At 44.6% G+C, this 20,789-nt stretch overlaps 1 protein-coding gene across 1 annotated transcript in view; it reads left to right on the forward strand.

Annotated features, from left to right (window-relative positions):
- The first annotated feature begins 3,365 nt into the window (after positions 1-3,365).
- The window catches only part of LOC146192382 (uncharacterized), a 30,577-nt gene continuing 13,153 nt past the window's right edge, over positions 3,366-20,789 (forward strand). Inside the window, exons 1-4 of the mRNA XM_084600053.1 lie at positions 3,366-3,682; positions 14,459-14,595; positions 14,685-14,770; positions 20,006-20,098. Of these exons, the coding sequence (XP_084456179.1) occupies positions 3,575-3,682; positions 14,459-14,595; positions 14,685-14,770; positions 20,006-20,098 (424 nt within the window). The 5' untranslated portion in view covers positions 3,366-3,574. The remainder of the gene's footprint in view (positions 3,683-14,458; positions 14,596-14,684; positions 14,771-20,005; positions 20,099-20,789) is intronic.

The raw sequence follows: 20,789 nt of genomic DNA on the forward strand, positions 1-20,789 counted from the left end.
ACTCTATTTTGTTAGCCACAGGGGGCCAGGGTGACAATACAGTCAGTGGCCGTTAACGGGAGGGGCTTGTCGCCGTCGCTGCTGCCCAAACCGGGAGAGTTGCCGCGGGTGGGCAAGGTCGAATCGCGCTTTCATGACAAAGCTGGAAACTGCAATATAAACAGCACCTTCCCGCGCACCCAATTTTTGCGCTGAAGAGAGCGCAGCTGAGGTGTCTTCGAGACGCCGTGTGTCGAACATCTCCATTAACTGCCCCGCTCCTTCCTTAGTGGCGCCACGTGGGGGGCCGCTGTGAAAGCCTGTTCCTGGAAAACAGGCCTTCCCAGGCAGAGGTGAGCGCAGCTATTGCCGCGTCCGGAAAGTCTTCCAACGCCTGCAGGAGGTGACAAAAACGAAAGGGCATTCCAAGTGTGCTCGGGAAGCGGCCGGCACCGGCGGAGAGGCGAGAAACAAACAAACAAAGAAAACTCTTCAATCCTGGCGCCGAGGAGCGGGGTCCGGCTGCCCTTTCAAAGCGTCGCGAGGCTACGCATGTAAGCACCCCTCCCCTCCCCCCCCCCCCCCAAAAAAAAAAAAACTGTCGTTTATCGCGGCCTTACGCCGGCGGTGGTATTCGTTCCCCAAAGCAGCCGTTACCGATATTTCTGCTCTATCTACGCTGACATTCTCGCACAATAATACCCTTGATGCGTTCCTGAATTCGTAGACGCTTGCTGGCTTTCCAGTCATCAAGCACCGTTAAATCATCCGTTCGAATTGCTCTGAGCGCTTAGATGTGGAGTGTTCACGCACCCGGCACGAAAGGTGACCTGATTTGATTTCATTCACTCTTTTTGAGTCAGTGCCGCTAGACTGCAGGCCTGCGCTCACAATCGAAGTGACCCGCAAGGGGCCCCGATGTACTACCAAAGAAACAGCCAACGCGTTTTGTAGTAGTACGTGTTCCTTCGTAGGGTCATTCATTTTGTCTACCTAATCTTCAGTGTATGTAATGAGACGAATGCCAGTTACGCGTTTCATTTCATTCCATTTATTTACTCTCAGGGCCGTTCGGTGTTATACAGAGGAGTGGCTGGTACAAACAAAAAAGCAAGAACAAATAATACAGGTGTACTGGGCAGGTTAATGCAGGTGATCAAATACGCTAGACTTGAAGCAGTCTGGTACGGTGATGGACACGACGGAGGCGGCAAGGTGTTTCCAGTTTAAGCTACCCATTGGAAACAAGGATTCAAAAAAAGATTAGTTGTGCAGTTTGGCACGCCAACTTTGATCCTGTGGTCTATGCGTGATGAGAAATAAATAGGTGCACTAAAAAACGATTGCTTCAGCTTTTCATTGCCGAAATAATGTTTGTGAAAAAGACATAAACGAGAAATGCGACTGCGTAAAGAAAGCCCAGGAGAATTTATATTTGCTTCGTAAGCGTTACACTGACCAAACGGGAATAGTCAGAATGAAACGAGCAGAGCAATTTTGAATGGATTCGAGGGCTTGTATGAATGATTTAGTGTGGGGATCCCAAACAGATGAGGCATACTCAAGTTTTGCGCTTACAAGAGACTTATAAGGAAGTACTTTCAGGATCACAGGAGCCAGGAACAAAATGTGGTCAGGGACCAAAGCGTTCGTTTAGCGTTATTAGTAATATGTTCAACATGCGCTTTTCATGATAGGTTGTTAGTAATGTATACGCCAAGGTACTTATAATCACAGACAGAAGTTAAAGGAGATTTATTTAGGAAATAAACCATGACGACGGGTTAAACATACGTGTTACTCTCATCGCTTTGCACTTACCAACATTTAGTTTCATAGTCCAGGTGTGATACCAAGCGGAGATGTTATCAAGGTCAGACTGAACAGCAAGTACATCTGAGGGGTTAGATATTTGTCAATATACAAGACAGAACCAGCGCCCGTCCCGTCTTGTGTGTCTTCTTGCTGTGTCCGGTTTCTTTGTGCTCTGTTAATTTTTTGATAATACACAATCATCCGCGTGAAGTCTTACTTGTGAGTCAATGGAATCAGAAAGATCGTTAAAATAAATTGGGAAGAGCAAAGGACCTAATACGGAACCATGAGGAACGCCGGATGTTACAGGACTTACGGGTAAGTCACAGTCGTTAATGGGGAGGTACTGGGTATGACCCTCCAAAAAGCATTCGATCCACTTTATAACATTAGCATCGAGATTAAGTTTGCTAAGCTTGAAAAGTAGAAGTTTATGTGAAACAATATTAAACGCCTTCGCAAAATTGATAAAAATGCAATCCACAAATGACGATGAATCCAAAATAGAAAACAAATCATTGGTAAAAGCGAGCAGTTGCATTTCACAGGAATGGTGTTTTCGAAAACCGTGCTGATCGGGTGTGAAGAAACAGTTTGATTCAAGATGAGAGATTAGGCTAGAATAAATTATGTGCTCAAGCAACATGCACGAAACTGACGTCAATGAATAGGTCTATAATTGTGGGGGCCGTGGACATAACCAGATTTATGCACCAGAGTTACCTTTCCCACCTTCAAGCAGCGTGGAACTCAGTAAAGACTTTGAAAAGACATACGACAATGTAATGGATGAGTAGGCGTGGGTGCTTTTTACAAATTTGTAGTTAATGCCATCAGGAACAGCTGACGATAAAATTGTTGCAACTTCTATTAGTTTGCAAATATCTACCAAGTTGATAAGAATAGGATCCATGTGTAAAATGTCATGCGCAGAAATAGCAGGAAAGGTTACTGGTGCAGCATGGGAAAACGATGATGAAAAGGAGTTATGAAGCACGATAAAACACTGTTTACATGGCAGAAAAATCCTTTCATCATTCTTCAAGCGAGCGTGTTTCTTCCTTGTAGGGATGCAGCCGTTGTAGTCCAGTAAATTAGAACTAAAGCAGAGCGTATACTACATGGTTCTCGCCGGTGTGGGCTTGAATCCGATTTCAGAAACGTGCTGAATTGTTTCACTTGTAGCTAACTCTTACGTCAAGTTGGATGTTGGGCTCAACTTCACTTTTATGCTCCACCACTAAAATATTGTACTCTGATTTCCAGGAAAACGACCTTAATATAGATCAGGTTATAATTATAAAACTGATTTTTTATTCATATGATTTCTTTGATTACTGGCCTCATTCGCATGCACAGGGAGCCTGTCAGAGATAAGCTTGTTTGATCAATGACAGGTTGCAGTAACCACTGTCAGTGAACTCAGTTCTCAATATAAAGCCGCGACAGCTGTCGTTTCGAACGTGCGTCATTTGTGCGTTATTTTTAAAAGTGCACATAGACGACCTTCATGACCCCATATGTTTTCGGAATAAGAAGTCAAGAAGTCTTCGCTTTAGAAAGCAGCAGCCTTGACTCATGTCTGACTTGGGAATCGGCACGTGCCTTCGTAATTAAGCCGTCTGGGATATGTTTCACTTCCGCGTACTTTGAGGATTTCGGCATGCAGTTGGAAGCAACTGCATTTGAGGTCGGATATGTCCAAAAGGTGATCAATCCCCATTGAGCGAGGATCGCGGCATATAAAGGCAGCGCTATAGACAGTCTCTCTTCTCGCAGTATGACGCTCTCGACATTGTTTGCATTATGCATTTTTGGCGTTTACTTGCTGAGCGACGCATCCGAGTGCCCCATGAAGAATGAAAAAGTCTCACGTAATCTGACTGAGGTAAGTAAATGTTGGAGCCTTTTTATACGATAATTGTATTGAGTAACATTCCGATTAGCAGTGTTAAATCTTTTATCATTAGTTGTACGGAAAACTGAAATACCACAATGGTGATTTTGGCTGGCATAACGTTCTAGAGGAAATATACATTGTAAACTATAAGTTTAAGTACCTGTGGTACACGTAGCTTATAAAGTCGCCGCAGAGGACGAACCCGATATAAGTCATACAACCTGGTGTTTGACCTGGTGTTTGTAACGTGCGATGACATCCCCTAGCTCAACCTCCGAAATACTAACCTGTCTAGATATGCGGCCTACAATCTGAAGATTTGGATTCAGCAGTCCAATTAAATGCTACTTGGCTACTGTGGTGGGTACAACACCTGGGAGGATTCAACCAGTACGTATGCGAATGACTATATTGCGTCGCATTGCAGTTGCGTTATAGTTGTGTAACTTACTGGTGACCTTTTTAATCGTGGACTATATATCGTTTCCAGCTATAACTGTCGCATTATATCACGTTGCTTTGGTGTCGTCCGTGCTTCTATCTATTCATTGTCTACATGATTCAGCCGCCTTTGACACGTCCTGTCAGGAAAACAAAATCCTCTTGAGCACGAGAAAACCCGGAACAAGCAAACTTCAATCACAGCATGTAACTTTCCAATAATCAAGTAGCTTTAGATCATACGTGAGGATGTGCAAGGGCGACTTTAGTTTTCTACATGTGTTAGAGAAATAAGGTGATCATTTGTTCACATCGTGCTTCAAATAAATATCATAAGATGCGCGTTCAAGATATTTAGCTACCAGCTAAGCACCGCTGGCCAAACTGATTTAAAGCGCTTTGCGCATTTATACGCATTGCGTATAACTGAATTAAGCTCCCAGCTGAACTGTTTCTCAGAGGTCAAATTGCATACGGAAATGGCACTTTGTCGTGAGTACTTTTGTACCATATCTGTTTAGGATGCTCGCCTCATCCGATCGAATGTCTTTTTCAAGACATCCAAAAGTTGTTCGAAGCAGACAGCGAGCAGCTAATCGTTATTTGTAAACATATTTGCGGGATAGCTGTCGATTGCCGATACGTCTTTCGGCTTTGTGACCTATGATAAATATGCGTCTTCTTGCCGTACTGAAGAATTGTGTGTCACAATGCAGATTTCTTACTTTGGTTCGATTCTCTGTAGATCTAGATCACTCCGTAGCGCATTGATCTGGTAAGCTGATCAGTACGCTACGGAGTGAACTTTGCTGAACCGAAATGAGTGTTTTCGATTAGCACGCTTTCGCGTTCGATATCCAAGAGCGTTGCTTGTCCTTTCTCACATTAACACATTTTGTGATCGAGAAATTCGAATCGCCCGCAAATACATGACATAGCAATCGGCATGACAAACGAATGATTGTGGTGGCTTTCTCCTTTTAGAGTCTGCCTTGCGCGTAGCAAAAAATACAAAGTTTCGCTATAATATTTGCATTGGCTAAAAGGCCAACGCGACGCTGTCACAAGCGTCAATGGCTTCGTAATAACGTAGGCTCACCTTTTGGGTGGAACAGTTGTGAAATCTTTGGTCTATGCTAGCTTTCATCTGATACTTTAAGCAAAGAGAACAGCTGAGCTTTATATTTAGCCAGAATATTTTAGCTGCATTTTTATTCTTACATTAAGAGATAGCAAGCGGGCAGAGTGGGTCAGAGAAATACCTCAATTTACCGACATTCTATTGGAAATTAAGAAGAAGAAATGGGCATGAGCAGGACATGTAGTGCGAAGAGAGGATAACCGATGTTCGCTTAGGGTAACAAACTGGATTCCAAGAGAAGGAAAGCGTAGCAGGGGACGGCAGAAAGTTAGGTGGGTGGATGAGGTTAAGAAGTTCGCGGGGGTCAAATGGATGCAGCTAGCACAGAACCGGGTTAAGTGGAGAAATATGGGAGAGGCCTTCGTCCTGCAGTGGGTATAGTCAGGCTGATGATGATGACAATGATTCTGTTAATTAGGAATTTTGAAAGATACATCATGCCTCTTGACCAGCAGAGAGGGTAGTTCGATAGTCAGGTTCAGGTGCAGGTGTCCACATTTAAAGTGTCCACATTTAAGGTGTGACAGTATACTTCTCCCGTCCTGCAAACTAATTTGCGTAAAAATGTAGTTTACTGGGACGCGCACTCATATGGATCCCACGAGCTCAGCATCTGAGTTGCATGTGCCGATGCTTTCATTGGCTAAGCTATTTCGTGACGCCTCAGCGCGAATTGCGTCTTTAGCGGTTGCCGCAGTAAGTTAGAGCCGGTGGCTGGCGTAGCATCCCTGGGACCCACTGGGGCAGTAGCATCGCCCGCTTGATGCTCGCAGCCGCAAAAACGTCAGAATCATGCAATTGTCAGGTGGTAGATGACAGATGAAGGCGCAGGGCCAGCGCGCGCGGGTCAGCGGTCAGCGGGTTGTTTGACGTCACGAGACCAGACTGTACGACCCCCCCGCAAGGGCACCTTGTGTAAACTAGGTGTTGGTGCTTGGTGCCACCACGGACCCTGAGCCCCCATACTGAAGCTGTCATCCGTACCGTGGCGAAAGGTTGAGAGGTGGAGGGAAGAAACCTTGAACAGTGGCGGTCGAGGCCATGGTCAAGTCTCGGCCGATGGGCTCCTCGCCTGTCCAACAGGCGAGGGGCTCCGGGACCTTCCTCTGCGTATAAGGGTGAACCAGAGGCGACATATATTAGGACCACTTAAACAATCCATACTGCATGGAAACACTACCTTTAAAAAAACCTGATCGACCCCCGAAAAGGAGTCGCACCGAAGTGACGCAAAAAAATCAGTACACCAACTGAGAACTTTCCAAAATTTCTTGTCTTGCGCTCTATAACCGCATCTCAACCAGTAAATGAACTGTCAGTCTTTCTGATTGCCAACTCTCTGAAGGCCATCATTGGGGCAACCTACAAAGCGAAAAAACTAGGATCTGGTGACCTGCTAATAGAGGTATCAGACAAAAGTGAATCTGACAACATTCTCATAACAAAAACATTTGCTCACCTTGACGTTCAGGTATCACCCCACCGCAGTCTTAACAGCTGCCAGGGAGTTGTTTCTGAGCGAGACCTCCTAAACGAAACAATCAGATCTCCTTTAGGGCCTACAGAACCAAGGTGTAACGGCAGTACGAAGAATAACAATCAGGCGAAAGAACGAAGAAATAAAAACGAAACATATTGTTCTCACCTTCCACCGGAGCACACTTCCTGAATTTATCAATGTGGAATTCATCCGATGCAAAGTTAGCCCGTACATACCAAGCCCCCGCAGGTGCTTCAAGTGTCAGCGGTACGGGCATGGTAGCCAGACATGTCAAGGACGCCATACCTGTGCAAAATGCAGCGCACATGACCATGCAACCGATAAATGCAGTGCAACTGACTACAAATGTGTAAACTGTGAGGGCACCCACCCTGCCAACTCGCGGTCCTGTGCAGCCTTTCAGGCCGAAAAAGAAGTAATCAATATAAAGATAACTGAGAAGATAACATACGGAGAGGCGCGAAAAAAGCACAGAATGCTTTCCTCCGCTCTTTATGCTGACGCAGCCCGCAGAGGGGCCAGGCCGCGTCCAGTAACGGTGGGCACGCAGTGCAATGCTGCTGACATGCTCCCACCACGGCTCCTCACTAAGCAGCCACCGGCTGCACCAATCTTTGCAATCCCGGAGGTCACTTTCCCCCAGACGTCCGGGACACCAAAGACATCTGAGAGGGACTTGGTTCCTCTTGAAAAACCTCCTGCCTCCATACCTTCACCAGAGGCGATGAAGGTGCGCATGGACTCCGCAGCGTCAGCGGCGCCTAGGGAGTCCGCCAATGAGAGGCGGGGCCTGCTAGACCGCCTCAAAAAAAAAAAAAAAAAAACATACACCAGTTAAGCCCCCTGATAAGGGCTGCGAGTCTTAACCCTACTCTATATTCTTTCCACATCTACCAAAATGGCTACCGAGAGCATCATTTATTGGAACTGTCGAGGACTTCTAAAAAATCTGGATGACGTATATGAAATCCTCGCCGAATACCAACCAAACATAGTTTGTCTGCAAGAAATGTATCTGAAACCAACAGACACAAGTTTTTTCAAGCAGTATCGCGTATTCAGGAAAGATAGGCAAGGCAGTACTCACCCCTCCGGTGGCGTTGCCATTGTAACACAAAAGTCAATCGCTTGTCGAAACATATCGCTTAACAGAGACTTAGAGGCAGTGGCAATACAAGCCTTAATATTCGGTAAAATAACAACGGTATGTTCGCTGTATATTCCGCCAAATCATAGACTGTGCAACAAAAATTTTGAAAAGCTGATTGACCAACTCCCAGAACCATGGCTGCTGGTCGGAGACTTTAATGCCCACCACCCATTATGGGGATGTACAAGAACGGACTTCCGAGGTGCACTAATTGAAAAGTTCTTGTTGTCCTCAGGATCATGTTTACTCAACTCAAAACAGCCAACATACTACAGCTCAGCTCATAATACGTACACAGCCATTGACTTAGCCATTAGCCAATGGCTCCGATGCTCTTGACAGCTACAGAGTGGGTTGTTATTGACAATCTATATGGAAGCGACCATTTTCCCATCTCTGTGAAGTACACAGGCAATAAAAATGTAAATGCATCTAGTCCCAGGAAATTTAAAGAATATGTGGCCAACTGGGAGATGTTCAGGGAACACTCAGCTCTGCCCTGTTCATCAGTTACTGGCTTAGGCGTTGACGAATCTCAACTCTTGATCACGCTGCACATTATAGATGCTGCAGAAAAACACATTCCACAAACATCAAGTAAGCCACGAAACAAACGAAGGCCGTGGTGGAATGCAGAATGTAAAACTGCCCGTGAAACACAAAACAAGGCATGGTCGAAGTTTCGCCGATACCCCACGGCTGAAAACCTAATAGAATTTAGGCGCGCAAAGGCAAATGGCAAACGTGTTCGACGCATCTCCAAGCGAGAAAGCTGGTCATCATTCCTTTATTCTGTGAACTCTTATTTTGATGCTCACAAAGTATACAACAGAATAAGAGCATTCAAAGGAAATAACACTCTCCCAACACCCCTTGTCAGCACTAGTGGTGACTCTCTTGAACAGCAAGCAGACACACTAGGGCAACACTTCGAATATGTATTCAGCTCAGCGCACTATACAGATTCTTTTTTGCGGCACAAGGTAACTGAGGAGAGGAAGCCTATATGTGATAAAATACCGTGCACAGGAGGGTACAATAGCCCTTTCACCATGCAGGAGCTGAAGATTGCACTTGGCACATGTAGGAACACAGCATCAGGTCCTGACAGGATCACATATGGAATGCTCAAACACCTGCATACGGGCACGCTTGAAACCCTACTTTGCCTGTATAATAAAATATGGGCCACAGGACGCTTTCCTAAAGCATGGAAGGAAGCGATCATTATCCCGATATTAAAACCCGGAAAAGAACCCACTCTTGCTGCCAGTTATCGGCCTATTGCTCTAACCAGCTGGTTATGTAAGCTTTTTGAAAAAATGGTAAATCGCCGCCTCCTACATTTCCTTGAATACAATGGTCTTCTTCATCCAAACCAAGCTGGTTTTAGAGCTAGGCGGTCAACAGCTGATCAGCTCATTGCATTCGAGTCTTATGCAAGGGATGCTTTTGTACATAAATATCATTGTTTATCTGTCTTTTTCGATCTCGAAAAAGCATATGATACCACTTGGCGCTATGGTATCATCCGCGACCTCTTCTCCCTTGGCATCACAGGGAACATGTTGAATACAATTCGAAGTTACTTGTCTGAACGGGCCTTCAAAGTTCGTGTTGGCAATACATACTCAAAGCAGTCCATACAGGAAAATGGTGTCCCTCAAGGTGGTGTTCTCGGTTGCACACTTTTCATAGTCAAAATGAACTCTTTAAAAAGTGTGTTGCCAAAAACCATTTCTTGCTCCGTATATGTTGACGACATCCAGATAAGCTTCAAATCTTGCAACTTGGCCATCTGTGAAAGACAGATTCAGCTAGTTGTTAACAAATTGTCCAGGTGGGCTGATGACAATGGGTTTAAATTTAACTCTGAAAAAAGTGTTTGTGTACTTTTCTCTAAGCAGCGTGGCGTCAGACCCGACCCCAAAATTACACTGAATGGTCAGAGCCTTGCCTTTAAAAATGAACATAAATTTCTTGGCGTAGTTGTTGACGAAAAACTTTCCTTCATTGCCCACATAAAACAGTTGCGACTGAAGTGTCTCAAAGCAATGAATCTGCTAAAAATTCTCTCTCACCGGTCATGGGGTACCGATCGCGACTGCCTTCTGAGCCTTCTGAATAGTGTAGTTCTATCACGCATATACTATGGCCCGATGGTCTATGGGTCAGCATCATCCTCTGCACTAAAATTACTTGATCCCGTGCACCACTTCGGCCTCCGCCTCGCTACGGGCGCTTTTCGAACTAGCCCAATTGCTAGCCTTTATGTCGAGGCGAACCGATGGTCACTGCAACGAAGGAGAGAATTTACTTGTGTAACTTATGCTATGAAGGTACTATGCCAACTGAACCATCCATGTCGCCGGCTCCTGCTTGACAAAACTAGCACAGCACTCTTCTCAAGAAAACCATCTCTAACACCGCCATACCCAGTCAGAGTTGCCACGCATATTGAACAACTGGACGTTCCGATTAACAGCCTTCATACAACTTCACCAAAAGACTTAATTGCTCCTTGGGAAATGCATGCTGTTAATTTTGACCTGTCGTTTCTTGCAGTGGGGAAGCACGCATCCTCTATTGCCATACAGCGGCACTTCATATTACTTCAGGCGAAGTACACTTGTGATGAATATTACACCGATGCTTCGAAGTCTGCTCAAGTGTCCTGTGCAGCACATGGACCACACTTTTCACAGTCAAAAACTCTGAACAGACATACAAGTATATTTACCGCTGAATGCCATGGAATCCTGCTAGCTGTGAGACACATTATAGCAAAGAAAATACAGACATCGATCATCTACACAGACTCCCTCAGTGTTTTAATGTCCCTATCCTTTCGAAAGTGGCACAATAAGAACCCAGTCCTGAATTCCCTTTATAACTCCCTTATGTCTGCCCATAAACTAGAACTTAATATTACACTGTGTTGGGTGCCAGGCCACCGCTGTATACCAGGAAACAAGGCAGCAGATAGGCTTGCTGCATCAGCTGCCCTTCGAAACACTACAGACACTGACAACATATCATATCAGGATCTCAAGCCTCACATCAAAAACACGATCAGACAACAATGGCAAGAGGAGTGGGACATGGCAACGGAGAATAAACTACACACAATAAAACCAAGGATAGGCAGATACACTACAGAAAAACAAAACAGATTCAAAGAAGTAGCTCTGTGCAGGATGAGAATAGGTCACACATACACAACACATTCATATCTTTTAACGAACTCTCCTGCACAACGTTGTTCGAGATGCGGTTGCCGGCTCACAGTGCTCCATATTTTATTTGAATGTCAAAGACTTGAACAGCATAGCAGACGTCACTTTCCTAAATTATACAAGAAACAAATACCGACACTTCCATCCATCTTTCTTGGCGATCATTAGAAAGACTTTTTAAATATTTATTAAAATTAGGCTTTCTATATTCAGCCATTTATCAACATGGGCGTCAGCCCGTTTTTTTTTTAATTAAATGGCTTTCTTTTAAAGAAATTGTTGCTGAGGCAACTTATTCTTTTAACACGTACATCTCACCCTTTCAGTTTTACTCAAACCACTAAACACCTTAACTCAATGTACACTCCGGAAAAACTTTTAGGCCCTATACACCATCGTATTTAAGTACTTCATTAAACACCTCACCTCGGACATTTTATTAACTTCAGTTGTCACTTCACCTTGTGTTTTGGCGCTCTTTGGCCAAAGATGCCCTTGCGCCATAAAAAATCAGTCCATCATCATCATCATCATCATCATCAGACTGTACGACCAAGATGAAGTTAACTGCCAGCTCAGGCAGCTCCTACTCTCCGGAAAGTTGAGATGGAAGTCAAACACAGTCGAACAGGGTGTGCTGTCGCTGTGATTGGCTAATGTCTTTCGCGACATCACTACTGCATTACCTCACGGGAGAAATTCAAGGTAAGGACGGCATAGCTTGAATTTCGGCATGGCAATAGGCTCAGCCTATCGCCATGACCGACCATGACTTGCTTTAACATGACATTTTGCTTTGACTTTGACCTAGACGATGAGCCAAAACAGCATTTTCAGCACACTCCGTTTGGAGTAAATGGGTTAATCCGTTCCTAGCATTTTCTTTTGGAGTAGGGTAATAATACTAAGACTGCAACAATTGTCCAGCATATACAAAACTCGAATATTTAACATGAGCTTGCAACTAAATCTAATTTTCATTACTGACGCACTGATAATATGTGTGCATGGGATCATATATACTGCGTAATTAGTAAAGAAACACAATAACCTAGAGCACAATTCGCTGTTTTTATGATTACGCGTCCCGTGTTTAATCCCGATTTTTTGTTCACTGTATCACGTTGAGTGCGACTGAAGCTGGCGCGCAGTTGAAGAACCACTAAGCTTATTATTCGTACCAAGCATAACGAAGGTTTCGCTTGCGCAACCTGGCGTAGTGGAGCTAAGCCGCAGCAACGTTTTTTTGCGCCCAAGGAGCCTACTTCTCCCGCGCACATTTGTTGCAGGGAGACGCAGACGTACGCGACGTAGCATCTGGCTTTCGGTGTAGGGTGAGGCACAACGAGGCGGCAGAGGCCGCGGCAGGCCGGCGCGACACAAAACTCCAACGTTTAAGAACTGGACAAACAATTTCGCTTTCTATCTGCGTTGCTGTATATTGGAGCTGTCTTCCCTGATTTGGTGGATTGGTACAACGTCATCGGAATGACGTTACCGCAGCTATTCTTCGTAGGTGATTTCGGTGTAGAATACTTTCATGAAATTCATTAGCCACTTTTGTTGTGTATGCAACAACAATACTTGCAATAAAATACTAGACGCTTCAGCTCGGGTAAGCACGAAATACCTCTGCAATAGCATTGCTTTGGCGCGGCACCACAACCTCGCGGACTTTTTTATGTGTGGTTGATCCTGTGATTGCACATAATGCTACTGTTCGTCAGATAACCCGAATGACACCTGTTTATTCTTAGCACTCACCCGGGAAACAGAGTCACGGCAGAATGTGTTTAAACATATCCTATACCCGAGACAGCTTTCTGTGGGTATGCAGCGAAAGCTACACAGCCCAAACGCACCCCGCCCACAGCAGAATACAGATCTTACGGTAGATTTGCGTTGTCAACCCTGGAGGAGCTATGTGCGTAGAAGGTGGCGGAGGGGTTATAGCGTTGAGTGTTGAAGCCGTATATGCGGAATGACACACCGGCCACGCCAGCCCCGTATCAAAGAGGGAGAAATGCAGAAGACGTAAACCTAGTGTATGGTGTCAATGTACGTTACTTGCAGACAGTTATTTGTCAGACGTCATAAATCTTCAACCTCGTTCCTCGCCTGGTGCGATTTATTGGGCGAAACAGCAGTATGGGAAGGGTATCACCGGCATTCTTTGCAAAACTGAAGATAGCTCGGTGCCAAATGGGGACAGACGCACAGCTAACGAAGTCACATCAATTAACACAAAGAGCAAAATATGAAATTATGTCACACACTGTCTTTTCAGATTTTAGTTCTGCATGATAACGTCTCATCGAAGGAATGATTGGCCCAATTTGATTATCGAGGGTGACGGATAGAGAGGGGTAGCTTCGTATGCTCAGTATCCAATTCATTTCAAGTTGCGTACACAATAGCCTTATATGGCTTGTCGGGCAAAGAACACGTGAGCGTCAACAGCGTCTGCGACAATGAAATGCAAAAAAAAAGTTATGAAATGCTAGTGTGCACCGCGTCTTAAACGGCTTAAATGCTATTTATTTCTGACCCAATCCTGCTTACGAAGTTCCTTAAATGTGGTGTTCGAGATTATATATTGTTAAATAAGTGCCGACACCGAGTTTGGGTGGCTTTCTCCTTCTTGATGATGTGATGATGCTTAAGACATGCCTGAATATGAATAACCACGAGGTTTCCACTTACGAACGTACTATTTGATAATTGAATCATCTTTCCTCCCCAGTTTCGGTTTTCGTTTCAGCAGCCGGGCGATGGCTGTGACGTCCCGTCTTGGACACGCGGGGGATGAAAAAAAAAAAAGCAACATAATATTTAGTCCACTAGTTGTGGCTACAGTTAAGGCACGCTGTCTTAAGCATTGTAGAGAATTCATACGGCAGAACAACGATTAGATCGCTCCTTTTCTCATACCTAACCAGAACTCCTTCCCTGACATCCTTCACTTGACTGACGTCATTGCAACCGTTCGTTCAGATGTTGAGACCGAAATGAAACAGGCGAAAAAAGAAAATTTCTTATAAATTGTGCAGTGGTCGTAGGCGTATATCACGGAATGATCTGTGGACAGTGACATAAATCAGGAACCCGAGATTTAGTGTCATTACTCGTTTTTTTAAGAGCTCAGCGACGTACAGGTAGTCCACCGTTTTAGTAAAACAAACATATAGCTTGTGCTCGATGTTGTATAAAGTTGTGGCAGATTTGCACTGATATATCTCTCTGGGTTGGTGGTAAAATTCAGAAATTGAGTGGCTTGATTTCTTTTGCACACCAGTTCATGGCTAAGGGTCGTCACATATACGCATTCGAGGAGAGCTCAACAGCACAGTTGCTTCTATGCACTGCCGACCTGCCCTCCGATGTTAACAACAGAGAGGTTCTGTTTAAAAGGTACACTCAAGGTCAAAGTGGGTAAGTTGTTTTAATTCAAACAGATGGCAAATTTACCAATGTGGTAGCTGTAGCTCGCTGTAACCGTTGGCGGCATTGCCTCTTGATAGGAATGAAGTTCTGAAGCTTAAAGGAACGTTCGTGGACTTCGACCACCCTGAAGGCCCTACTATAATGCTCGTCAGTGACCAAAAGGGTAAGTCAGGCGAAAATATTCGCGCAAAAATTTTCTTGCTACATCTTTAGCTGCCTATGATACTTACTAAGTCAAGATTTTTCTTCATATTGAAGGCAGCGCAAAAAACGAGAAACAAGAAGTAGAAGGACACAACACGAGCGCTCGTGTTGTGTCCTTCTACTCCTTGTTCCTGGTTTTAAGCGCTACCTTCAAAATGAACAATATTCAACTCGCCCAGCTTTCAACCTTACCAAGATTCTAGGTTCAATTTATTGAAAACTGAGGCGACCATCGCCTAAGTAGTACAACAATTCTGCGGCCCGACAGAGTGAAAAGTATGAATAATAAATTCTTTATTTCCATCACTGAGAGGGAAGATTGTTGGTAAACGTCGTTTGAAAAAAAAAAGGCGCCTTTAAACGCATGCAATGGCACTGCAGTATATACACAATAAATCATGATCAACTCAATGCACATTAAAAAGCAATAATAAATAAAACCCACAAAACGGAAAGAGATATGATCACACACCATTGATTTTGTACGCAATCGACGGTTAAATGCACGTAGCCTTCGTAGAGAAGCTTGTAAATTAGAACCTGATTTATGGAATGAATTTAGAAGTGTTCGCAGTATTCTAGACGCTTGTGTCAGATAATTTGCTTGCGCAGTTACCACCATTTACTGTTGTGTGTAACAAGCAGCGTACGAATGTGTTTTCATTTATATCCTACAATATATGAAGAACCTTTTGGATTTTTTTTTGTCTCTTGCTTGAGGGCATGGGGTCACTTACAATTGTTAAAAGTAAGCAGGCGTATGATATTCAAAAATGTAATTACAGAGAATATTGTAGAGAATATTCTACATTAATAGGATAATATTTCGTTGGGTATATCGTAAAAGAAGACCAGGTTGAGATGGCAAGGCAAGGTATGCCGTGTCTGGCGTTTATTCTGATGACGAACCGAGGCGCGAGCCACAGGCGGCGCCGCGGGATGATGACGATGGTATGTGCAAGTAAAAGAAGATCCATGGAAGGCCCACACATGTCTTTGCGAGCGGTCGGAAGAGGACAGCTTGGCCGGTCATAAGCAACCGGTGCACCTCGGCGCACAAATGGCTTCAAACGAGAAACAAGAACAATTTCACTACCGCGGTGACGTCGATCGGCTGGGGGATCAACAGGTGTGAGTTTTGTAGTTCATTGGGGAAGTTTAGTTGATGAAATTACAGTGATGACTTAGTAGCGGTATCCGCAGGGCTGTGTAAAGTTATACTTCGTCACCAGGAAGGAATGAGGCTACACAAGTAGACTCGTAGCCACTCTTTCGGTCTTGCTGGCAGGCTTCTGTGTTGAGGCGAGCAAGATGACGCCATCCAACCACACGGGATACGAACTGGGCACGTAAAAATGTGGAGGAATAGTCAGGCGCTGCGAACTGTCGAGGATTGTAGTGGGAGGACGGCCACGAACGCGAAAAATGGAGATTAAGCGGCAGTCCGCTGTACTACTGTACTGTATACGAATATGACGGATGGTAGATTAGTGTCCCAAGTTCGATGATCAGGTGTGACGTAGAAGGTGATCATATCCGATAGAGTGCATTGAAATGGTTCAGTCAGACCGTTAGTCTGGGGATGGTAGCTTGAAGTTGTTTTATGGGGGGTTGATGATGCGCGCAGAAACGTCGATAACGACTGTCGATAAGAAGGTCGTCCCGCGGTCACTTAGGAGCACCCGAGGAGTGCCATGCCGCAATACAATACAACGGAAAAAGAAGTATGACACACCAAATATGACTCGTCAAATATAATCATCGGTGTCATATTTGATACAACGTCCCTAGACAGGCAGTGTCCCAGCTTCACCTACCCGCCCATACACTGCGGTCCCGCGTTGACGTTGCTGGAAGTCGCGATGCTGTAGTCGCGCTTGTCTGCAGCTCTCGCGCGTTGCCTGCTGCGTCTGCATGAAGACAAACGGCAAAGCACAAATGCCTGCAGATAGTTTTCCTTTTTTTTTTTTGGTACAATAAAAAACCAAAATATGGATTAGGTAGTTATTGTACATTGTGAAAAGCGCACTCTGCACGTCCCAATGGTGCAAACACCAATTTGATGAACAACGGAAGAACGAGACAGTACGAGAGGAAACGTGAGATCGCCTTCTTGCTGGGCGATCGTCCCACCCTCTTGTGTGTGTCTTGATTTATGCATTCCAAAGAAGAAGATCAAGATTTTTATTGCGTTATATAAACAGTAAATTAGTTAATATACAGCAGGAGGTCCCAGAGCACGAAGGCTGTATGGGGACCTCCTACTTGGACCTCCTATCAAGCATTTGCTTTTCAATATGTTCCTTTGAGCGGTTACTCAGCTTACCTTCATTTATATTTGCGTGATTTAATAAACGTTGCTTCATACTGTTTGGATATCACACAGTTGTTTCAGCCAACGTGGAGGTATTTAGTGACATGCGTAACGCCACCATATACTGCAGACATTGTCTGACGATGCAGTGTAAGCAAGGCGCTGAAGGAGATCAACCAGTGCTGTTTCAATTGCTTGGTATATGAATCGTTGTTGTTATTGTTTTCATAAAAATGGCGCATGCTCACAAAGTGAATTAGCCATGACCAGGCAGTGATTATAGTTTCTGAGATAGCACTTTACAGAACTGAGATTATAAATTTAGTAAATCATTCTCACTGACAATGATGGTTGAGGGTGGTGCATGGACTTGTTGAACATTAAATTCCGAGATTGCTGTCTCGATACTCTCCTGACAACGCTCTCTTCTTCCACGCGGCTGTTGCACGAATGATATTTGTTTTCATTGTCTACATCGCAAAGGGATTTTCTTATTAGGTGCCATTTTTATAGCGATGTAGTCTTAGAGGCTCTGTTCAGCACTAAATGCGGCGCCTGCGTTGTGAGCGGAAAATAACGTTCATGGCTCTGGCAGGTAGTTGCTGGCAGGTGTCATTCAGTTCAGTTCACTCATTCAGCCGTGTCCGACTCTTCGTGACCCTATGGACCATACCACGGCACGATTTCCGGTCTCTCACTATCTTCCTAACATCACATACCTTCATCTGCACCGCCTCGAGGATGCCATCTAACCATCGCGTTCGCTGCCTACCCCTTGTCCGGTGACCCTCAACCTTTCCCAACATCAAATCTCTCTCCAGCGACTCCTCTCTTCTCATCAAATGACCAAAGTAGCTGAGATTTAACTTTAGAATTTGACCCTGCAATGAGCAGCCAGGGTTTATGGTCGATAATATCGACTGATTTGATCTTCTGGCAATCCAAGAAACTCTCAAGAGTCTCCGTCAGCACAATTCAAACGCGTCAATTCTTTGGCAGTCAGTCTTCTGCACTGTCCAACTCTCGCATCCATACATCACAACTGGAAAGACCATAGCACGAGTTATACGAATCTTGGTTGGCAGTGTAATGTCTGTGCTCTTTACTAGGCGGTCAAGGCTAGCCATGGCTCTCTTTCCCAGAGGCAGGCGTCTCCTAATGTCATGGCTACAGTCTACTTCCGGGACAATCTTGGAGCCCAAGAAGAGAAAATCTGTCACAGCTTCCACTTCTTGTTCCTTGATGCTCCAAGACTTGATAGGGCAAGACGCCATGATCTTTGTCTTTTTAATGCTCAGGTTAAGCCCAAACTTCTCACTCTCTTCTTATAAGCGCATCAGAAGTATCTTGAGTTTCACTTCACTCTGCAGCCATTAAAGTAGTACCATCCATATATCTAAGGTTGTCGATACGTTTCCCAGCAATCTTCACTCCAGCTGAAGACTCGTCCAGATCGGCCTTCCTCATGATGCACTCAGCATATAGGTTAAATAGGCAGGGCGACAGTATGCAGCCTTGTCTCACTCCTTGCTCAATCGGAAACTAATCAGTAAGACAATGCCCAGTTCTGACTATGGCCTCTTGCCCTTCATACAGGTTCCTGAGGAGACAGATGAGGTGAATTGGAACTCCCATCTCTTGGAGAGCTTGCCACAATCTGCTGTGATATACGCAGTCAAACGCTTTCGCATAATCAATAAAGCAGAAGTAGATGGGTTTCTGGAACTCTCTTGCTTTTTCCATGATTCAGCGAAGGTTAGGAATCTGGTCTCTAGTTCCTCTGCCCTTGCGAGACCCAGCTTGCACGTCCGGAAGCTCCCGATACACATACTGCTGCAGCCTACCTTGGAGGATTTTCAACATCACCTTGCTAGCATGCGGAATAAGCGCGATCGTGAGGTAGTTGGAACAATCTTTGGCACTGCCTTTCTTTGGAATGGGGATGTAAACTGACCTCCTCTAATCCTGTGGTCACTGCAGGGTTGTCCAAATTTGCTGACATAATGTATACAGAACGTTAACAGCGTCGTCATGGTTCAGGTTTTGAAGCAACTCAGCTGGAATGCTATCAATTCCGCTAGCTTTGTTCTTAGCAAGGCTGGCTAAGGCCCATTCAACTTCACTCTTCAGGATGCCCGGCTCGAGATCAGTAATCACAACCGTCTTATGTTGGGTTTGCACATCCGGGTCCTTCTTGTACAGTTCATCTGTGTATTCCTGCCACCTCTTCTTTATCTCTGAGGCTTCAGTGAGGTCCCTGCCTCGTTCGTCCTTTATCACGCCCAGCTTAGCACAGAAGCAGGTGTCATAGAAGTACACTAATTGGTCTTCGGGTTGTGTGACGTCATGGGATCATGTGACATGGCCGATTAGGCAGTCGCCAAATTCGAGCGTCGTCTTTAAGATGAGCGGTTAGATCACGGAATCCAGCCTTCCATGAAGATTGGGTATCTCGAATTAGATGCGCTGCCTATATGCCGCGTAGGCAGGTTCGAACGTCTTTCTCAAATAGAAGCTTTTTTTTTTATCGATGTGTAGTGGTCTTTCCCTATAATGTGATAATGCTATAATGATTATATATTCAATAATAGAGACGGTAAATACAAAGCAAGGAGCCACGCGTAGCTATTAGGTTTCTTGAACCTGTCTTCTCAGACGCCATGCGATGACTTTATATTGAAATCTAAAACGTAACGTTGTCGAACTGTTTCCATTCTTGTCACCTAGCTATTCATCTAGATTTGTCTTTTTACTTGCACAAAGCCATATGAATATATAATGAGGATATAGAGCAGCAGTTTAGTGAGAGCCTGGCGCTAGCTTTTTGTAGTATAAGGCACTCTTTGTGTTGTCAACCTTTAAATACCTTACTTTCTGCAGGCGGTCCACCATTCCAGTCAGAAATATTGGTTTATCAAGACAAAAGCAATACATGTGGCGTATTCCTGGTCCATGCATTGACAACCACTGAAGGTGAGCTCATACCCTGATGGCTAGTAGGTACTCCATCATTTAGTGAGAGGCTTCAAAAAGTAAGGTGGAGTGGTGGTCAACTTCCGAGCGCATTAGCTGTGGAAGACGGCGGGGACATTCCGTTCCCCTGGCGCTCTCCACCCCTACTTAGTCACCCAGTAAGGCGTGAAGTGGCATAACATGACTGCTCTAGACCTCTTGTTCAAAAACATAAAAACAAATGCAGTTAAAGACGCAACGAAAAGAGCATTATAAGCGGTAGATACACAAATACTTGCAACGTAGATGATATAATATTGTCGTATGGCTTACTACTGTGAACATATTGCCATGAATTGAGTTGCGTTTTTTTGCAGTTTGCTGCAGAGAAGCCACATGCACATTTAATACCTGGCCGCCTCTCTCGATAATGAGAAGAGTTATCTTTTTGTGAATACAATGGTCTCGAAAGCGTTTGCGGGCAGCCGCAAAGCCAAGTACAAAACTTCGCTATAAAATGGTTTGCAGAAACAAATATATTTCTTCATGTATTTCAATGAAAGTTCAGTTAAAGGTCAGATCACTTAAAGATGAAAATGAAACGCCTGAAGTATTTCACCTCGGAGACATCATGATGGGCGAGTCTGTATGGCACTAGGAAAGAGCAGCGCAGCTACACAAGCACGAAACAGGGGCGCTCTAAATAAAATCA

Source organism: Amblyomma maculatum, chromosome 4, assembly GCF_055883805.1.
Source record: "Amblyomma maculatum isolate TAMU_Amacu chromosome 4, ASM5588380v1, whole genome shotgun sequence".
Classification (NCBI taxonomy): Eukaryota; Metazoa; Arthropoda; class Arachnida; order Ixodida; family Ixodidae; genus Amblyomma; species Amblyomma maculatum.